General features: G+C 37.5%; 1 protein-coding gene and 1 non-coding gene across 5 annotated transcripts; both read left to right on the forward strand.

The window, feature by feature from the left end:
* The first annotated feature begins 4,541 nt into the window (after nt 1-4,541).
* LOC131749116 (U6 spliceosomal RNA) lies at nt 4,542-4,648 on the forward strand. Its single transcript, XR_009333224.1, has one exon. It is a non-coding gene; the product is annotated as a U6 spliceosomal RNA (small nuclear RNA).
* Nucleotides 4,649-16,822: 12,174 nt separating this feature from the next.
* On the forward strand, nt 16,823-18,587 carry LOC131747787 (spindlin-2). 4 transcript variants are annotated; one of them, XM_067022870.1, is made up of 2 exons: nt 16,823-17,114; nt 17,805-18,587. In XM_067022870.1, the coding sequence occupies exon 2, from the start codon at nt 17,807-17,809 to the stop codon at nt 18,581-18,583; it is 777 nt and encodes a 258-aa protein (XP_066878971.1). In that variant the 5' UTR covers nt 16,823-17,114; nt 17,805-17,806; the 3' UTR covers nt 18,584-18,587. The 4 variants fall into 4 exon arrangements, with proteins under 4 accessions (XP_066878971.1, XP_066878972.1, XP_066878973.1 ...); XM_067022871.1 differs by having other exon boundaries at nt 16,823-17,084; nt 17,786-18,587; XM_067022872.1 differs by having other exon boundaries at nt 16,823-17,084.
* The last annotated feature ends 833 nt before the right edge of the window (nt 18,588-19,420 follow it).

Genomic DNA, 19,420 nt, shown 5'->3' on the forward strand with positions numbered 1-19,420 from the left:
ACGTAGAAAATGTTGATGCTATTGTTTAGAAAATCCTATGTAAGAAATGATATGTCAAAAATAAAGCTGTCAGAAGCTTAACAGAAGCTCCTGCACCTATCCCCTTGCCCCGTTTATTTATTTATTTTTCTCGCCGACGCCGTTGCCTCCATCTCAGGGACCCCTGGTTCTGCCGGGGCTGGACCTCGGTACAAACTAATGGTTACCAGTTTGGGGAGGGACAATATGGTGGTGAGGGAGTGGGAGGCACAAACTATTGGGTGCAAGATAGCCTCAAGGATGTATTGTACAGCACAGGGAAGGTGGCCACTATTTTGTAAAAACTAAATGAAAAGTAACATTTAAAATTGTGTAAATTTTTTTTAATAACTGAAATAAAAAGCTTAGGAAGATTGGAATATTAGAGTGAATTTGTCTCTTAAAAATTCTCACCCATGCTGAGAAAGTCCAGAAGACATACCTTTCACCATGACTGTCAGAAATAAATTTGTGAAGAGAGCCCTGGCATTCTTGAAGAGGTCTCTGGGAACTGCAGTCACTAAATTGAGAAATATAAATGCAATGGGAGTAATTAGATACTTGGATGGCAGGGCAAAGTAGCAGCACTCAACTGCCAAAAGCAAGGTGGGTGTCATTACCATAATAAACAGCAGTGTCAAAACAGCAATCAGAATTGTCTGACTCACAAAAATCTATGGTATTGGTTAGTTGACCATAATGTTCCTAGAGGTGAAATAGATAGGAAGTCTACTAAATTCTTACTTGATCTGTATAAGCAGAAAACTTCGAGGTTAAAGAAAACAAAAATCTAACTTGAATCATGAGTCAAAACCCCTTAATTGTTCCCAGATTTGAGCCAGTTTACAGAGCCAAACCCCTTGAGTGAAAGGGAGGCCAGAACACTTTGTGGAAGGACTTTGGTCTAAAAATTTATGCTGTTAATCTTTCTCCCGGCCTTCCATAATATGACTTATGATGTTTTACCAGGGAAATTGTGCATTGGGGGAAAGAAAATAATTGGATCTTTTGAAGACTATGAGACACTGAATCTGAACTGGCACTGATTCCAGGAGACCTAAAATGTCACTGGTCCACTAGGTTAAGTAGGGACTTTTAGAGGTCAGGTGATCAATGGAGCTTTAGCACAGATTTATCTCACAGTGGGGCCATGGGGGCCTCAAACCCATCCTCTAGTTATTTCCCCAATTCTGAAATGTATATTTGGAATATACATATTCACTAGCTGGGGGAAATCCCTATATTGGTTCCCTGACCTGTACAATGAGGACTATTATGGTGGTAAAGGTCAAATGCAGGATTTGTATGCAGAAAACTACAAAACACTGATGAAAGAAATCAAAGACCTGAACATATTTTTACTAGATTTATTTCTAAGTACTGCACTTTTGGGTGATAGTATAAATGTAATTGTTTTACAGTATTCCAAATGTTTGTCATTTGTATATAGAAATACCATTCACTTTTTTATATTGACTCTATAACCTGCAAATTTGCTTAACTCATTTATTAGTTCCAGGAGCTCATTTGCAGATACTTTGGGATTTTCTACATGAACAATCCTTGTCAATGAACAGAGAGTTTTATAAAGTAAGTCAGAAAGAGAAAAACAAATATCATATATTAGTGCATATATGTAGAATCTAAAAAACTGGTATAGATGAACCTATTTGTAGGACAGGAATAGAGATGCAGATGTAGAGAATGGACATGTGGATATGGGGGGGAAGGGGAGGGTGGGATTAATTGGGGGATTAGGACTGACATATATACACTACCATGTGTAAAGTTGTAGGAATCTGCTGTATAGCACACAGGAGCTCAGCTCAGTGCTCCGTGATGACCTAGATGGGTGGGGTGGGGGGTGGGGGAGGTCCAAGAGGGAGGGAATATATGTATACATAAAGCTGATTCACTTCACTGTACAGCAGAAACTAAACTAACACAACGTTGTAAAGCAATTATACTCTAATTTTAAAAAGGAAATCAAAGACCTAAGTAAATGTAGAGATACATCTTGATCATGGATTTCAATACTAATAGTGTTAGGATATTCAATTCTTCATAGTTTAATCTACAGATTGAGCAAAATCCATCAAGATTTTTGTAGATAACAACAAGTCTGTTATAAAATTTGCATAGAAAGACAAAGTAACTAAAATAGTCAAACAAGTGTGTAAAAAGAAAAAATAATAACATTTAAGGAGTCACACTGATTTCTAGACTTACTCTGAAGCTCTATAATCAAAAGACTGGTTCCTTACAAAAAAATGGGGACTATGTGATGTGATGGATGTGCTAATTGACATGAATGTAGTTAATCACTTCATAATGTGTGTGACTATTAGAACATTACATTGGACACCTTTAAAAAATCACGTAGCACACGTACCATGCTTTAGTCAATCATATTTTAGTAAGGCTGGGAAAATGAGTTGGTTGCTAGTGAAAAGTTAGAAAACTTGTTCAATCAACCAATATAGAAACAGCCAAAATAGATGCACACAAATATAATCAACTGATTTTTGAAAAAGGGACAAAAGCAATTCAATGAAGGATGGAGAGATTTTTTAACAAATGGTGCTGAAAAACTAGAAAACCATGTGCAAAAAAAAAAAAAGAGCCTCAGCACATGCCTTATACTTTAAACAAAAGTTAACTCAAAATGGGTCATAGAACTAAATGTAAAACTCTAAAACTTATAGAAGAAAACATTGGAGAAAATCTACTTTGGTTTGACAAAGAGTTTTAGATATAAAACAAAAAACACAATCCATAAAAGAAAAAAAAATAATTGGATTTCATTATAATTAAAAACTTTTGCTCCTGGAAGAACACTTAAAAGAGATGGAAAGGACAAGCCACAAACAGGGAGAAAAATATTTATAAATCACATAGATAAAAACTCTTGGGCTTCCCTGTTGGCACAGTGGTTGAGAGTCTGCCTGCCGATGCAGGGGGCACGGGTTCGTGCCCCGGTCCAGGAGGATCCCACATGCCACAGAGCGGCTGGGCCTGTGAGCCGTGGCCGCTGGGCCTGCGCATCTGGAGCCTGTGCTCTGCAACAGGAGAGGCCGCAACAGTGAGAGGCCCACATACCACCAAAAAAAATAAATAAATAAAATAAAAAGCTATAGTCAGATGCTCCACATCATCAGACATTAGGGAACTGCAACCCCAAAGCACAGTGAGATGCCACTTCACACCCACTAGGATGGCTATAATAAAAAATTTAAAAAAAAAAAAACTCTCAAAACTACAATGAGAAAACACAAACCTAGTATTTAAAAAGGCAAATATTCAGACAAGACACTTTACAAAAGAAAATATAACAATGACAAATAAACTTATGAAAAGATATTCACCATTATTAATCATTAAGGAAATACAAAAATTAAGACCGAAATGCAGCTGGTCACTGCACTCCTATGAATGTGGTTAAAATAAGAAGTTCTGACAATACCAAATTCTGATGAGGATGCAGACCAAATGAAACTCTTGTACTTTGATGGTAGGGATGCAAAATGATAAAGTTACTTTGGAAAACTTCATAAGCTGTTTTTTATGCAGTTAAATATACACTTACCATACAACACATCAACCCCACTCTTATCTATTTACACAAGTAAAAACAAAACAAACTAATTAATATCCACAAAAAAAATCCTGCACTCAAATGTTTATAACAGTTTTATTCCTAAATGCCAACAACTGGAAATAACTCAAATGCCCATCAGAATGTAAATGAATAAAGAAACTGTGATATATCCATATGATGGAATACTACTCAGAAATAAAAGGAATGAAATAATGACTCACATATATCATGAATCAAACGTAAGTATATTTTGCTAAGTGAAAGAAGCCAGGCACCAAATGCTACATAATTTATGAATATGTTTACAAAGACATTCTGGGAAAGGTAAAGAATATAGGGACAAGTGGTTGCCAGTGATTGGAGGTGAGAGAAGGTGTTGAATACAAAGAGACAATATGAAGAAAATTTTAAAGTTAGTGGAACTGTTCTGTGTGATACTATGATAATGGACATATTTCATGCATTTGTCAAACTCTTGAAACTGTACACCAAGAAGAAAAAAATTTACTGTATGCAAACTGAAATAAAACAACAAGTAGAATATCAGGAGAACCAAAGATAGAGACAGAGACAAATGAATCCAAATATATTACAAATGAATGCCATAAGCACACAAAAAGGAATGGAGAAGAAAAGTGACATTGTAATTAAGTGATATTGGAAAACTATCTTATCTGATAGTGAGGCTAGAGACAAAGAGAATTATACACTAACAAGAACATTATATTTAAATTGGTAAGTTGATAAATTTGTTTCTTACATGGACATAGGTTAGAAATTATGAAATTACTTTACATGTGGAACAGGTTGAAAGAATACTATATTGCAGTTAATGGCACGCAGGTTTCTCAACACTGGATAAGGAAGTAATGAATAAGCAAACAAGGAATAATGAAGTAACCCTGCGGTCAAGAGAACACAAGAAGTGCTCGCTTTGGCAACACATATACTAAAATTGGAACGATACAGAGAACAATAGCATGGCCCCTGCACAAGGATGACAGGCAAATTCGAAAAGTGTTTCATATTTTTGGAAGAAAAAATAGTGGAAAAAACTACTGCAGAGCAGAATAAAGAAAAAAGAATGAAAAGAACTAAGGATAGTCTCAGAGAACTCTGGGACAACTTTAAATGCACCAACATTCGAATTATTGGGGTCCCAGAAGAAGAGAGAAAAAGAAAGGGACTGAGAAAATATTTGAAGAGATTATAGTTAAAATCTTCCCTAATATGGGAAAGGAAATAGTTAATCAAGTCCAGGAAGCACAGAGACTCCCATACAGGATAAATCCAAGGCAAAACAAGCCAAGACACATATGAAACAAACTACCAAAAATTAAATAGAAAGAAAACATATTAAAAGCAACAGAGAAAAACAATAACACACAAGGGAATCCGCATAAGGTTAACAGCTGATCTTTCAAAAGAAACTCTGTGAGACAGAAGGGACTGGTAGGACATATTTAAAGTGATGAAGGAGAAAAACTTACAATGAAGATTATTCTACCCAGAAAGGATCTCATTCAAATTTCATGGAGAAATTAAAAACTTTACAGACAACGAAAAGCTGAGAGAGTTCAGCACCACCAAACCAGTTTTACAACAAATGCTAAAGGAAATTCTCTAGGCAAGAAACACAAGAGAAGGAAAAGAACTACAGGAACAAACAGGAAACAATTAAGTAAATGGTAATAGGAACATACATATTGATAATTACCTTAAATGTAAATGGATTAAATGCTCCCACCAAAAGACACAGACTGACTGAATGGATACAAAAACAAGACCCATATATATGCTGTCTATAAGAGACCCCCTTCAGACTTAGGGTCACATACAGACTGAAAGTGAGGGAATGGAAAAAGATATTCCATGCAAATGGAAATCAGAAGAAACCTGGAGTAGGAATTCTCATATCAGACAAAATAGACATTAAAACAAAGACTATTACAGGAAACAAAGAAGGAGACTACATAATGATCAAGGGATCGATCCATGAAGGAGATATAACAATTGTAAATATTTATGCACCCAACATAGGAGCACATCAATATATAAGGCAAATACTAACAGCCATAAAAGGGGTTATTGACAGTAACAAATTCAATTAGGGGACTTAAAAACCTCACTTTCACCAAGGGACAATTCATCCAAAATGAAAATAAATAAGGAAACACAAGCTTTAAATGATACATTAAACAAGAGGGACTTAATTGATATTTATAGGACATTCCAACCAAAAACAACAGAAAACACATTTTTCTCAAGTGCTCATGGAACATTCTCCAGGATAGATCATATCATGAGTCACAAATCAAGCACTGGTAAATTTAAGAAAATTGAAATTGTATCAGGTGTCTTTTCTGACAACAACGCTATGAGACTACATATCAATTACAGAAAATGCTCTGTAAAAAATACACACACATGGAGGCTAAACAATACACTACTTAATAATGAAGTGATCACTGAAGAAATCAAAGAGGAAAATCAAAAAATACTTAGAAACAAATGAAAACGGAGACACAATGACCCAAAACCTATGGGATGCACAAAAGCAATTCTAAGAGGGAAGTTTATAGCAATACAATCCTACCTTAGAAAACAGTAAACATCTAGAATAAACAATGTAACCTTGCACCTAAAGCAATTAGAGAAAGAAGGAAAAAAACCCACAAAGTTAGCAAAAGGAAAGAAATCATAAAGATGAGATCAGAAATAAATGAAAAAGAAATAAAGAAAATGATAGCAAAGATCAATAAAACTAAAAGCCAGTTCTTTGAGAAGATAAACAAAATTGATAAACCATTAGCCAGACTCATCAAGAAAAAAAGGGAGAAGACTCAAATCAATAGAATTACAAATGAAAAAGAAGTAACAGCTGACAATGAAGAAATACAAAGGATTATGAGAGATTACCACAAGCAACTCTATCCTAATAAAATGCACTACATGGAATAAATGGACAAAATCTTAGAAATGCACAACATGCTGAGACTGAACCAGGAAGAAATAGAAAATATGAACAGACCAATCACAAGCACTGAAATTGAAACTGTGATCTAAAATCTTCCGACAAACAAAAGCCCAGGACCAGATGGCTTCACAGGTGAATTCTATCAAACATTTAGAGAAGAGCTAACACCTATCCTTCTCAAACTCTTCCAAAAGATAGCAGAGGGAGGAACACTCCCAAACTCATTCTATGAGGCCACCATCACCCTGATACCAAAACCAGACACAGACGTCACAAAGAAAGAAAACTATAGGCCAATATCACTGATGAACATAGATGCAAAAATCCTCAACAAAATACTAGCAAACAGAATCCAACAGCACATTAAAAGGATCATACCCATGATCAAGTGGGGTTTATTCCAGGAATGCATGGATTCTTCAATATACACAAATTAATAAACATGATACACCATATTAACAAAATGAAGGAGAAAAATCATATGATCATCTCAATCGATGAAGAGAAAGCTTTCGACAAAACTCAACACCCATTTTTGATAAAAAAGCCGCCAGAAAGTAGGCATAGAGGGAACTTTCCTCAACATAATAAAGGCCATATATGACAAACCCACAGCCAGCATTGTTCTCAATGGTGAAAAACTGAAACCATTTCCACTAACATCAGGAACAAGACAAGGGTACCCACACTCATCACTTTTATTCAACATAGTTTTGGAAGTTCTAGCCACATCAATCAGAGAAGAAAAAGAAATAAAAGGAATACAAGTTGGAAAACAAGAAGTTAAGCTGTCACTCTTTGCAGATGACATGATACTATACATAGAGGATCCTAAGGATTCTACCCGAAAACAACTAGAGCGAATCAATGAATTTGGTAAAGTAGCAGGATACAAAATTAATGCACAGAAATCTCTGGTATTCTTATACACTAATGATGAAAAATCTGAAAGAGAAATTAAGGAAACACTCGCATTTATCACTGCAGCAAAAAGAATAAAATATATAAGAATAAACCTACCTAAGGAGAGAAAAGACCTGTATGCAAAAAATTATAAGACACTGATGAAAGAACTTAAAGCTGATTCAAATCGATGGAGAGATATACCATGTTCCTGGAATGGAAGAATCAACACTGTGAAAATGACTCTACTACCCAAAGCAAGCTGCAGATTCAATGCAATCCCTATCAAACTACCACTGGCATTTTTCACAGAACTAGAACAAAGAATTTCACAGTTTGTATGGAAACACAAAAGATCCAAAATAGCCGAAGCAATCTTGAGAACTAAAAACGGAGCTGGAGAATCAGGCTCCCTGACTTCAGACTATACTACAAAGTTACAGTGATCAAGACATAATAGTACTGGCACAAAAACAGAATTATAGGTCAGTGAAACAGGATAGAAAGCCCAGAGATAAACCCACACACATATGGTCACCTTAAATTTGATAAAGTAAGCATGAATGTACAGTGGAGAATGGAGAGCCTCTTAAATAAGTGGTACTGGGAAAACTGGACAGGTACATGGTAAAGTATGAGATTTGAACACTCTCTAACAGCGTAAACAAAAATAAGCACAAAATGGATTAAAGACCTAAATGTAGGGCCAGGCACTATCAAACTCTTACAGGAAAACATAGGCAGAACACTCTATGACATACATCACAACAAGATCCTTTTTGACCCACTTCCTAGAGAAATGGAAATAAAAACAAAAATAAACAAATGGGACTTAATGAAACTTAAAAGGTTTTGCACAGCAAAAGATACCATAAACAAGACCAAAGACAATCCTCAGAATGGAAGAAAATAGCTGCAAATGAAGCAACTTACAAAGGATTAATCTCCAAAATTGACAAGCAGCACATGCAGCTCAATAACAAAAAAACAAACAACCCAATCCAAAAATGAGCAGAAGACCTAAATAGACACTTCTCCAAAGAAGATATACAGATTGCCAACAAACACATGAACGATTGTTCAACATCATTAATCATTAGAGAAATGCAAAACAAAACTACAATGAGATATCATCTCACACCAGTCCGAATGGCCATCATCAAAAAATCTAGGAACAATAAATGCTGGAGAGGGTTTGGAGAAAAGCGAACACTGTTTCACTGTTAGTGGGAATGTAAATTGATACAAGCACTATGGAGAACAGTATGGAGGTTCCTTAAAAAACTACACATAGAACTACCATACGACCCAGCAATCCCACTACTGGGAATAAACCCTGTGAAAACCATAATTAAAAAAGAGCCATGTACCAAAATGTTCATTGCAGCTCTATTTACGATAGCCAGGACATGGAAGCCACCTAAGTGTCCATCAACAGATGAATGGATAAAGAAGATGTGGCACATATATAAAATGGAATATTACTCAACCATAAAAAGAAATGAAACTGAGTTATTTGTAATAAGGTGGATAGACCTGGAGTCTTTCATAAAGAGTGAAGTAAGTCAGAAGGATAAAAACAAATACCGTATGCTAACACATATATATGGAATCTAAGAAAAAAATGTCGTGAAGAGATTAGTGGTAGGATGGGAATAAAACACAGACCTACTAGAGCATGGACTTGAGGATATGGGGAGGGGGAAGGGTAAGCGGTGACGAAGTGAGAGAGTGGCAGGGACATATACACACTACCAAATGTAAATTAGATATCTAGTGGGAAGCTGCCGCATAGCACAGGGAGTTCACCTCTGTGCTTTGTGACCACCTAGAGGGGTGGGAGGGAGGATGACACAAGAGGGAAGTGTTATGGGAACATATGTATATGTATAACTGATTCACTTTGTTGTAAAGGAGAAACTAATACACTATTCTAAAACAGTTATACTCAAATAAAGATGTTAAAAAAAAAATGAAACTGAGTTATTTGTAGTGAGGTGGATGGGCCTGGAGTCTGTCATACAGAGTGAAGTAAGTCAGAAGGAGAAAAGCAAATACTGTATCTTAACACATTTATATGGAATCTATGAAAAAATTATCCTGAAGACCCTAGGGCTAGGATGAGAATAAAACACAGACCTACTAGAGCATGGAATTGAGGATATGTGGACGGGGAAGGGTAAGCTGTGGCAAAGTGAGAGAGCGGCATGGACATATATACACTACCAAACGTAGGGTGGATACCTAGTGGGAAGAAGCCGCATGGCACAGGGAGATTAGCTAGGTAATTTGTGACCACCTAGCGTGTTGGGATAGGGAGGGTGGCAGGGAGGGGGATGCAAGAGGGAAGAGATATGGGAACATATGTATATGTATAACTGATTCACTTTGTTGTAAAGCAGAAACTAACACACCATTGTAAAGCAATTATACTCCAATAAAGATGTTTAAAAAAAGAGTCATGTACCACAATGTTCATTGCAGCCCTATTTACCATAGCCAGGACATGGAAGCAACCTAAGTATCCATCAACGGATGAATGTATGAAGAAAATGTGGCATATACAGTGGAATATTACTCAGCCATAAAAAGAAATGAAATTGAAATATTTGTAGTGAGGTGGATAGTCCTAGAGTCTGTCATACACAGTGAAGTAAGTCAGAAAGAGAAAAAGAAATACCATATGCTAGCACATATATATGGAATCTAAAAAAACAAATAAAAAAGAAGAAGGAAAAAATGGTCAGAATAACCTAGGGGAAAGACGGGAATAAAGATGCAGACCTGCTAGAGAATGGACTTGAGGATACGGGGAGGGGATAGTGTAAGCTTGGAAAAAGTGAGAGCGTGTCATAGACATATATACACTACCAAACATAAAATAGATAGCTAGTGAGAAGCAGCCACATAGCATAGGGAGATCAGCTCGTTGCTTTGTGACCACCTAGAGAGGTGGGATAGGGAGGGTGGGAGGGAAGGATATGCAAGGGGGAAGAGATATGGGGACATATGTGTATGTATAACTGATTTACTTTGTTATAAAGCAGAAACTAACACACCCTTGTAAAGCAATTATACTCCAATAAAGATGTTTAAGAAAATGTGGCACTTATATACAATGGAATATTACTCAGCCATAAAAAGAAACGAAATTGAGTTTTTTTAGTGAGGTGGATGTACCTGAAGTGTTTCATACAGCGTGAAGTAATTTTGAAGAGAAAAACAAATACCATATGCTAACAGATATATATGGAATCTAAAAAAAAGAAAAGTATTGTCATGAGGAACCTAGGGGTAAGACGGAAATGAAGACGCAGACCTACTAGTGAATGGACTTGAGGACACGGGTTGGGGGAAGGGTAAGCTGGGAGAAAGTGAGAGTGGCATGTGCATAGATACACTAACAAATGTAACATAGATAGCTACTGGGAAGCAGCCACATAGCAGAGGGAGATCACCTGGTGCTTTGTGACCACCTACAGTGGTGGGATAGGGAGGGTAGGAGGGAGGGAGATGCAAGAGAGAAGAGATATGAGGATATATGTAATGTATAACTGATTCACTTTGTTATAAAGCAGAAACTATCACACCATTGTAAAGCAATTATACTCCAATAAAGATGTTTAAAAAAATTCATATATGACTCATCCTTATTTCTGGCTTTGTTGACATGTAATTGACATATAACATTTTATAAGTTAAAGTGTAGAATGTAGTGAATTCATATATGTACATATTGCTAAGTAATTACCACAGTTTTTTTAACACATTCATAACCTCACATAGTTACAACGTTTTTGTATGTGTGATGAGAACTTTTCAAATCTACTGTAGCAACTTTCAGATATGCATACAATATTTTTAACTCTAGTTACCATGCTGTACATTAAATCCCAAGAATTTATTCATTTTATAACTGGACGTTTGTGGACTTTGACCACCTTCACCCATTTCCCCCACTCCTCACCTCCCACCTCTCACCCCTGGCAACTGCCAATCTGTTCTCTGTTTCTATAAGTTTGTCTTTCTTAGATTCCATATATTAGTGGAATCACACAGTATTTGTCTTTTTTTTAAACTTATTTCACTGAGTATAATGTCCTCAATGTCCATCCATTTTGTTGTAAATGCCAGGATTTACTCTTTTCATAGCTGAATAGTATTCTATTGTATATCTTCATTACACATTCATCTGTTGATGGACACTTAGACTGTTTTCATTACTTGGCTATTTTGAATAATGTTACAATAAACACAGGAATGATATATCTCTCTGACAACTTGTTTTGTTCCCTTTAAATATATACCCAGAAGTGTAATATCTAGAGTGTATGATAGTTTTATTTTTCATATTTTGAGGAACCTCCATTGTCCATAGTAGTTATACCAATTTACATTCCCATCAACATTATACAAATGTTCCCCTTTCTCTGCATCCTTGCCAGCACTTGTTATGTCTTGTGTTTTTGATAATAAGTATTCTAAGAAGCATGAGGTGATATCTCATTTTGGTTTTGATTTGCATTTCCCTGATTAGTGATGTTGAGCAGTTTTTCTTGTACCTATTGGCTATTTGAGATCTTCTTTGGCAAAATGTTCAACTCCTTTGCCCACTTTTTAAATTGGATTGTGGTGTTTGTTTGTTTGTTATTGAGTTGTATGAGTTCCTTATATATTTTGTAGATTAACCCTTTATCATATATGAGGTTTGCAAATATTTATTCCCATTCTGTAGGTTGCCTTTTCATTTTGTTGTCTGTTACTTTTATTGTGCAAATTTTTATTCTGATGTAGTCCCACTTGATTTTTGTTTTTGCTGCTTGTGCTTTGGCTGTGATATCCAAAAGAATCATTGCCAAGACCGATGTCAAGGAAGTTTCTCCCTGTATTTTCTTCTAGAAATTTTATGGCTTTAGGTCTCTCATTTAAGTCTTTAATCCATTTTGAGTTAATTTTTATTAATAGTGTAATATAGGGGTTCCTTTTCATTCTTTCGCATGTGAATATCCAGTTTTCCAAGCACCATTTATTGAAGAGACAATCTTTTCTCCATTGAGTATTCTTGGCTCCCTTGCACATTTGACTTATCTTAATATTGCTATTAGACAGCACCACTCTAGAAAACTCTTTCTCTTTCTTTGTTTGATGGCCAGCTGGATAGAGGATCTGGCTGAGGATCATGAAGTCATAGAAAATGGCTAGGTTTGATGAGATCAAGGTGCTTTCTTCTCTGAATTACCAATTCTAGAAAAGCTGCCCACTGACCAGAAATGTCTGCATTGTACTGTTTCACGTGTAAGAAATTATTTTTTATATTGCACTACTAAGGTTTGGATGGTATTTGTAGAAGAAGTAAGCATATATTAATTAGTACAAATAGTGTGAGAAAGAGTTGAGCAAAATAAAATGTATTCAGAGCATTGAGACGAGAATTTTAAACAAAGTCCTCAATGTGGCTCTCATTGTGACTATGATGAGTAGAGAACTTAAGATACTGAAAAAGGACATTTAATGAGAAGGAATGCAAACACAAAAGCCTGAATGTGGGAGAACATTTTGTTTGTTCAAGGAGTACCAATGATTCCAGTGTGGAAGGAGCACAGTTAGATGATAGGTTGAACCTTTTGGAATTGCTGATATTCAATCTATTCTGACCTGTGAACACAGAAATTTTATATACTTCAGCATCATCAGTGAGAGTGATAGTGTTATCAGAAAGATAACAGAGTAGGGGGAAAAGGGTTGGAAAGAATCTCTAAGTACTTTGACTTTTCTTCTGAGTGAAATGAGGAGCCATTATAGGTTTTGTCTGATGTATGTGATCTGGCTATTAAGAAACAAGATCACAAGCAATCAGTCCAGTATAAAGCCCTTTGCAATAAATTAGTTATGAAGTGAGGATGGCTAAAATTAGGATAGTAGTAGAGAAGGTGATAAAAATGGTAGGATTTTGGACAAATTTTGAAAGTAGGCCCAACATAATCATGATGAATTAAACGTGGGCTGTGAGAAAGAATGACAGTAAATTTATAGCCTTTGCAAAGAGAAATATGGAGTTTCCATTTACTTCGATGGGGAGGTAGGTCTACAGGTGAAGCAGGTTTTAGGGGAAATACAAGACCCTTAGTGTGAATATATTGACTTTGTTAGCCCCATGGAGAGGTCAAGTAGGTAACTGGATTTACAAGTCTGGAGTACAAAGAGAGGTCAGCCAAGATATATTAATTTGAGACTTTTCAACTTCTAGATGACATTCAAAGCCATGACCCTGGATGAAGTCACCAAAGGAGAGAGTGTAGATAGAGAAGGTATCTTACTGACTGAGCCCTGGGATGCAACAACATTAAAAGATGGGAGTGATAAGGAAGAACACATTTTAAAAGACTAAGAGGTAGCCAGTGAGTTATCAGAAAAACCTGGAGAGTGTGGGATCCTTAGTGTCAGAAATAGAAGTTTTTCAAGGAAGATTGGATGATCAAAGGCCACTTATAGATAAAGTATGATAGAGATTAATACATGAAAATTGGTGGTCATTGATGACCTAACAAGGACAGTTTTCATGGAGTCATGGGGGAGTGGACAGGGGAGCCAGACGAGAGGAGGAGTAGGTTTGAGAGACAATGGGAGGAAAATATTGAAGACAATGGATAGGAAATTCTTTCAAAGAGTTTTGTTGCAAAAGGGAGTAGAAATATGAGGTGGTAGCTGAAAGGATAAGTGAAATCAGAAGAGGGTAATTTTGAGATGGAAAAACTAACAACATGTTCTAATGGTAATATAACCCCCAAACATACTGCTTAATGCAAAAGTAAGTTGTAGAAAATATAAACAATACGGCATAATTTATGCTTACAAATTCACCAATAATGCCATATTTCATCTAATTTAAGACCAAGATTTTCCACATATTTTTAGAGAAAAATGTAGCATCCTACTCTTTCCATTTACTTTCCTTATATTTTTTCTTTTTATTAGTTTTTAACATCTGTAAATGTGGCATATGTCTTTTAATTCATGGTTTATCACAGTTTAATTAGTGGTTATTTTCTTTTTTATTGGTATACAAAATAAAAGTGTCTCAAAATTAACAGTATGCTGCATTAAATAATATGCAAAATACATTTTCTATGGGTAATAAGTAGAGAAGGCAAATCTGCAAGTTCGTAACAGAGAACAATCTGGGACATAGAGCAACAGTGATTGTGAATGTTGTAAATATTTATTTGCAATATTCTAATAATTTAAAAGGGGAATGGATACCAAAATTTCATGTGTAAATAAAAACTACATATAAAATATGGGGAACTGGCTAACTTTAGAATCAAAAATATTTTTAAAAATTTAAAAGATAAACAATTGAAAAGAAAGATATGAAGAGAAACACACAATAGGACTGAAGGACTGGATGGCAAAAAACCGACAGGAAAATAAGTTGAAACTCACTAATAATCAGAAAATGTAAAATAAAACAATGAGCTACCACTCCTCACTCACTAGTTTGTCACACTCTAAAAATATGAAAATATCAAGAGTTGACTAGAATGTGGAGAAAATGGAATACCTACCATGCTGATTATACCATAATTTGCTACAATGAATTAATGTAGGAATTTGGCAACATTTAGGAATTTTGAATTATTTATGCCTACAACTCAGTATTTCTTTTTCCAGTGTACACACTGCAGAAACTCTGGAACAAGTCCAGGAAGCTATTCATTTTATCATTACTTGTAATAATGAAATGTTGAAATGAACCAAATGACCATCGAGAGAATGGAGGTTGAATATATTGTTAAATGATTGACAAAAATGTCATACATGTATACTCTGCAATAGAGTTTGAGGGTAACAAGAAATGTTAGAGATATAATACAGAGAAATTTAAAAACAAAATATTGAGTAACAAAAGCAAGATGCAGAAAAATAACATACACATGATTAAACTTATGTTCAGAATAAAGCTCAGCCAAGTTAGATTACAAGACTTATCAGAGTTCTATTTCGGGCTTACTTGAAAGGTCTTTTTAAGAAAAAAAAACAAAACATTTTCTTGAATATCTGTGAGTGGACATATACATACACTTTAACAAGGAAATGCTAAATAAGTTTGTTTAAGTACATGATTGTTTAGTTTTACAAAGTGTAGAGATGTCATATTCTTATCAGTTGCACAGTACATATATATACCTGTGTCATAAGGACCCAGAGCCATCTTCCAGAAATATCAGGTGTGGTCCATTGAAAGAGAATCATTCTCTTTCCCTCACAGTATGGAGTAATTAATTATCCTTCATAATGAACTTTTAAAAAATAATTATGAAAAACAAAATGAATAATATCCATTTGTAAACAATATATGTATGAATATAAATATAAAGAGGGTTAGGATATGCAAAATTTGAATGATGATTGTTAGAGTTAGAGAGGAGGAAGGGAATAGGATCAGGGTTAGAGAATAAAGGAGGATTACATTTTATTGATAATATTTTATTTTAAAATGCTTCAATAAAAACAAGTAAAAATTTGAATGGAGAGTATTTAGTACTTGTAATATTGCTGTATACACTGTATTTTCAAAATACCATAAAAATGATGTTACAAATTATTAAGAACTGAGTTTGAAAAATGACCCCAGATTTCTAAGAGATTTCAGAAAAAAAGGTTAGGGAAATAATGTGTTCATATTTTGCTTGGAGCCCTAGGGAATGAGATTTACAGTGGATTTAGTGTGGATTATTTTCTTCAAGTGAATTTTCTGAATTTTACACAGTGTCCACATTGTGCATGCAATTCTTTTGCAATCTGTGAACAAGAAAAAAGAAGAAAAGGGGGGGAAAAGTCCTCAAGAAGTAAAGTCTGGAAAAGACCAGACAGTAAAAATCTAGTAAAAATTACCTAGATTGTGTCAAGATGGCAGACGAAGCACAAGCGCATTTCTCCTGTCCTACCTCAAATTCCTCTAAATGGCAGGAAAGGCAGGTTTCCGTATATGAAGAATAACATCCGAAGGGCACAGGGGGAAAAGAAAAGGGGAATTCTTGGAAGATGGAAAGCAGATGGGGCAGGGGCACTGAGGTGGGAGTGGGGTAGGGGTGGGGGAAATGGGCGCCCTGAACTTGAGAGTGGGGGCAAAGCAGTCAGGGTGGGGAGCTGTGGGCAAGGCAAGGCGGCTCCAGATTTTGGAAAGGGGGTGGGGCCGGGAGATAGAAACACCTCCCAGACCCAGGGGAGAGGTGGGCTTGAGAGTGGCGGGGAGGGTGGCAGTGTTTGGCAGGAAGGGGAGGCCTCTCTCCTGGCAGGAAGCTGCGCGACGGTAAGAGGGAGGAGACTGCAGCTGCGGCAGCGGCTTCTGGGATCCCGATGTGGCAGAGGGGCCGTCACCGCCAACAAGGAGGTGGAGGGCCCGCGAGCCCGGTGTTGGAGACACTGCCGCCATCCTTTTCTCCTGGACTGCTGTCCTCCTAGACACGCTCGTCGCCTAAGGATCCTCCCCTCCCAGCTCTTGCAAACCCCGAACTCGTCGCCTGCTGATTCTCTTTCACCACAAGTTCACAGAGGAGGCAGCAGTGAGGTGTCCGATTTGGACACGTGAGTCCTGCGATCCCCGGAATTGGGGAGGTGGGCGCTGGACTAGAGAATCGGAGGATGCAGGGTGGTGGGTGCCAGGAGGGAAGATTGGGGTGTGTGCTGGGACAGGAGATGAGAGAGACTGACAAGGGTGATTTGGGACTGGAGGGTGGGGGTAGGGGGAGCCGAAGAGCACCTGGATGGTATACAAAGGTGGCCCCAGAAAGGGAAATAGATTTGTTCTGGGCACCCAGCGGCAAAATGGAGATGATCAGGAAGAGATATGAAGGAGAGGTGAACAACAGGCAGAAACCATGGGGATGGGAGGCAAAACAGATGAAGAGCAGAGGGCAATGAGCAGGTGAAAAGGGGACTATGTAAGTGCAAATGGAGAGACATGGTTGGAGCTAATAAATGGTGAATATCTGTGTTTCGTGTGGGGACCGCAGTATGGTAACAGGATAAGGCATTAGCCAAAGGAGCCTGCTCCCTCGTGCTGGGGTCTCAACCAACAGAACCGTCACCTCTCCAACCCTCCAGCACAGCCAAATAAGTTTGGAGGGAGGACACTGTAGGCAAGCATCTAATAGTATTTTGATAGCCAGCATCCCTGCTGGACACGTGAATAACTTGCGTGGTAATACATATACCTGGTGCCCAGGGAATTTGCAATGCAGAGAAAAAAAACCTCACACTATAGTACATTAAATGTTTCTCCCTAGCCTCATCCTCCCCCTGCAGGTATGAAGACCCCTCACAAAAAGGCAGCTGCAGGGCAGCAAACCAGGGAAATTGTCGATGGCCACAACAGGCCTGCAAGTATGAGGAAGAAAAAGACTTCTCAAAAGAAGCAGAGAGGTAGACCTTCCTCCCAGCCCCACAGGAACATCGTGGGCTGCAGAATTTCACACGGATGGAAGGAAGGCAATGAGAGCGTCACCCAGTGGAAAGGAACCGTTCTGGATCAGGTGCCTATAAATCCTTCTCTTTATCTGGTGAAATATGATGGAATTGACTGTGTCTATGGACTGGAACTTCACAGAGATGAAAGGATTTTAAAGCTTAAAATCCTTCCTGATAAGGTACCATTTTCTCGAGTCAGAGATGTTCACCTTGCAAACACCATAATTGGTAAAGCTGTGGAACATATGTTTCAGGGTGAGCATGGCTCTAAGGATGGATGGAGGGGGATGGTCTTAGCCCAAGCACCCATCATGAAAGCCTGGTTTTATATTACCTATGAGAAAGATCCTGTCTTGTACATGTACCAGCTTTTAGATGAGTATGAAGAAGGAGACCTCTGTATCATGCCAGAGTCCAGTGACTCTTCTCCAAAAGAGAGGGAGTCAGAAGGAGTTATAGATGACCTCATAGGTAAACATGTAGAATATACCAAAGAAGATGGCTCCAAAAGGACAGGCAAAGTCATTCACCAAGTTAAAGCCAAGCCTTCTGTTTATTTCATCAAGTTTGATGATGATTTCCATATCTATGTGTATGATTTGGTGAAAAAGTCTTAACTGTTAGGGTAAACTTTATCACACGTGTGAAGACAAATGTATGATTTGGAGACACACAGAAAATATTACTTTTCAGTGTACTGAAAGCATAGGGGTCCCTAATAACCCATCATCTTTGCCAGCATAACTGTTGTTTTGTCCTGAAAAATACAAATTTATGTGGCCATGGCACACTGTGTGTAAGGAATCTGTCATGTTGAAACGATTGGGTGTGTTTGGTGGATGGGACATGAAAGGAAGGAACAGCTGTAAATTCAGGCTGTGAATAAAGTTCAGCTAGTATCATAATCAGTCATCTAAAAATGGAATAGGACTTAGCTGGTCTGGTCTAGGGAGGGGGGAGGAGAAGGAACTAGAGATGGGCTGGGGGGGAAGGGAGAAGGGGAGGTGGCTGCTTACGAGGAGGTGGGGAGGGGTCAGAAATGGAGAGACTCCCTGGCGGGAGGGATGATCTAAGAGGGGGAGGCACCCAACTGGGAGGGGATGAAGAATAACAGAGAGAGAGTGAGATCTTGAGGCTTAGAGGAAAGCAGACAGAATAAATTGAGTAGAGAGGGACACAAAGACGTTTAGAAGAGATCCAGAGCAAGGGGGAGAAAGATGAAGTTGGCAGAGATCTGGGGAGAGGCTAAAAAGATACTCAAATGGAGGTCTATGCATGAGTGAAGGGCCAGAAGGGGAGGGACACTGAGGAAGGAGGAATTCCAAGACGAAAGACTGACAGAGGGAGTGAGAATACAGAAAACAAGATATGGGGAGTGGGGTCCATGAGAGATGGGAAGACCCAAGGAAAAATAGGACTTCTGGCAGTATCCAAATTGCCCTCCCTAGCTCTGT

Source organism: Kogia breviceps, chromosome X, assembly GCF_026419965.1.
Source record: "Kogia breviceps isolate mKogBre1 chromosome X, mKogBre1 haplotype 1, whole genome shotgun sequence".
NCBI lineage: Eukaryota > Metazoa > Chordata > Mammalia > Artiodactyla > Physeteridae > Kogia > Kogia breviceps.

Bases quoted from the DNA above. Each gene is read 5' to 3' on its own strand.
- LOC131747787 (XM_067022870.1), top strand. From the start codon at position 17,807: ATGAAGACCCCTCACAAAAAGGCAGCTGCAGGGCAGCAAACCAGGGAA.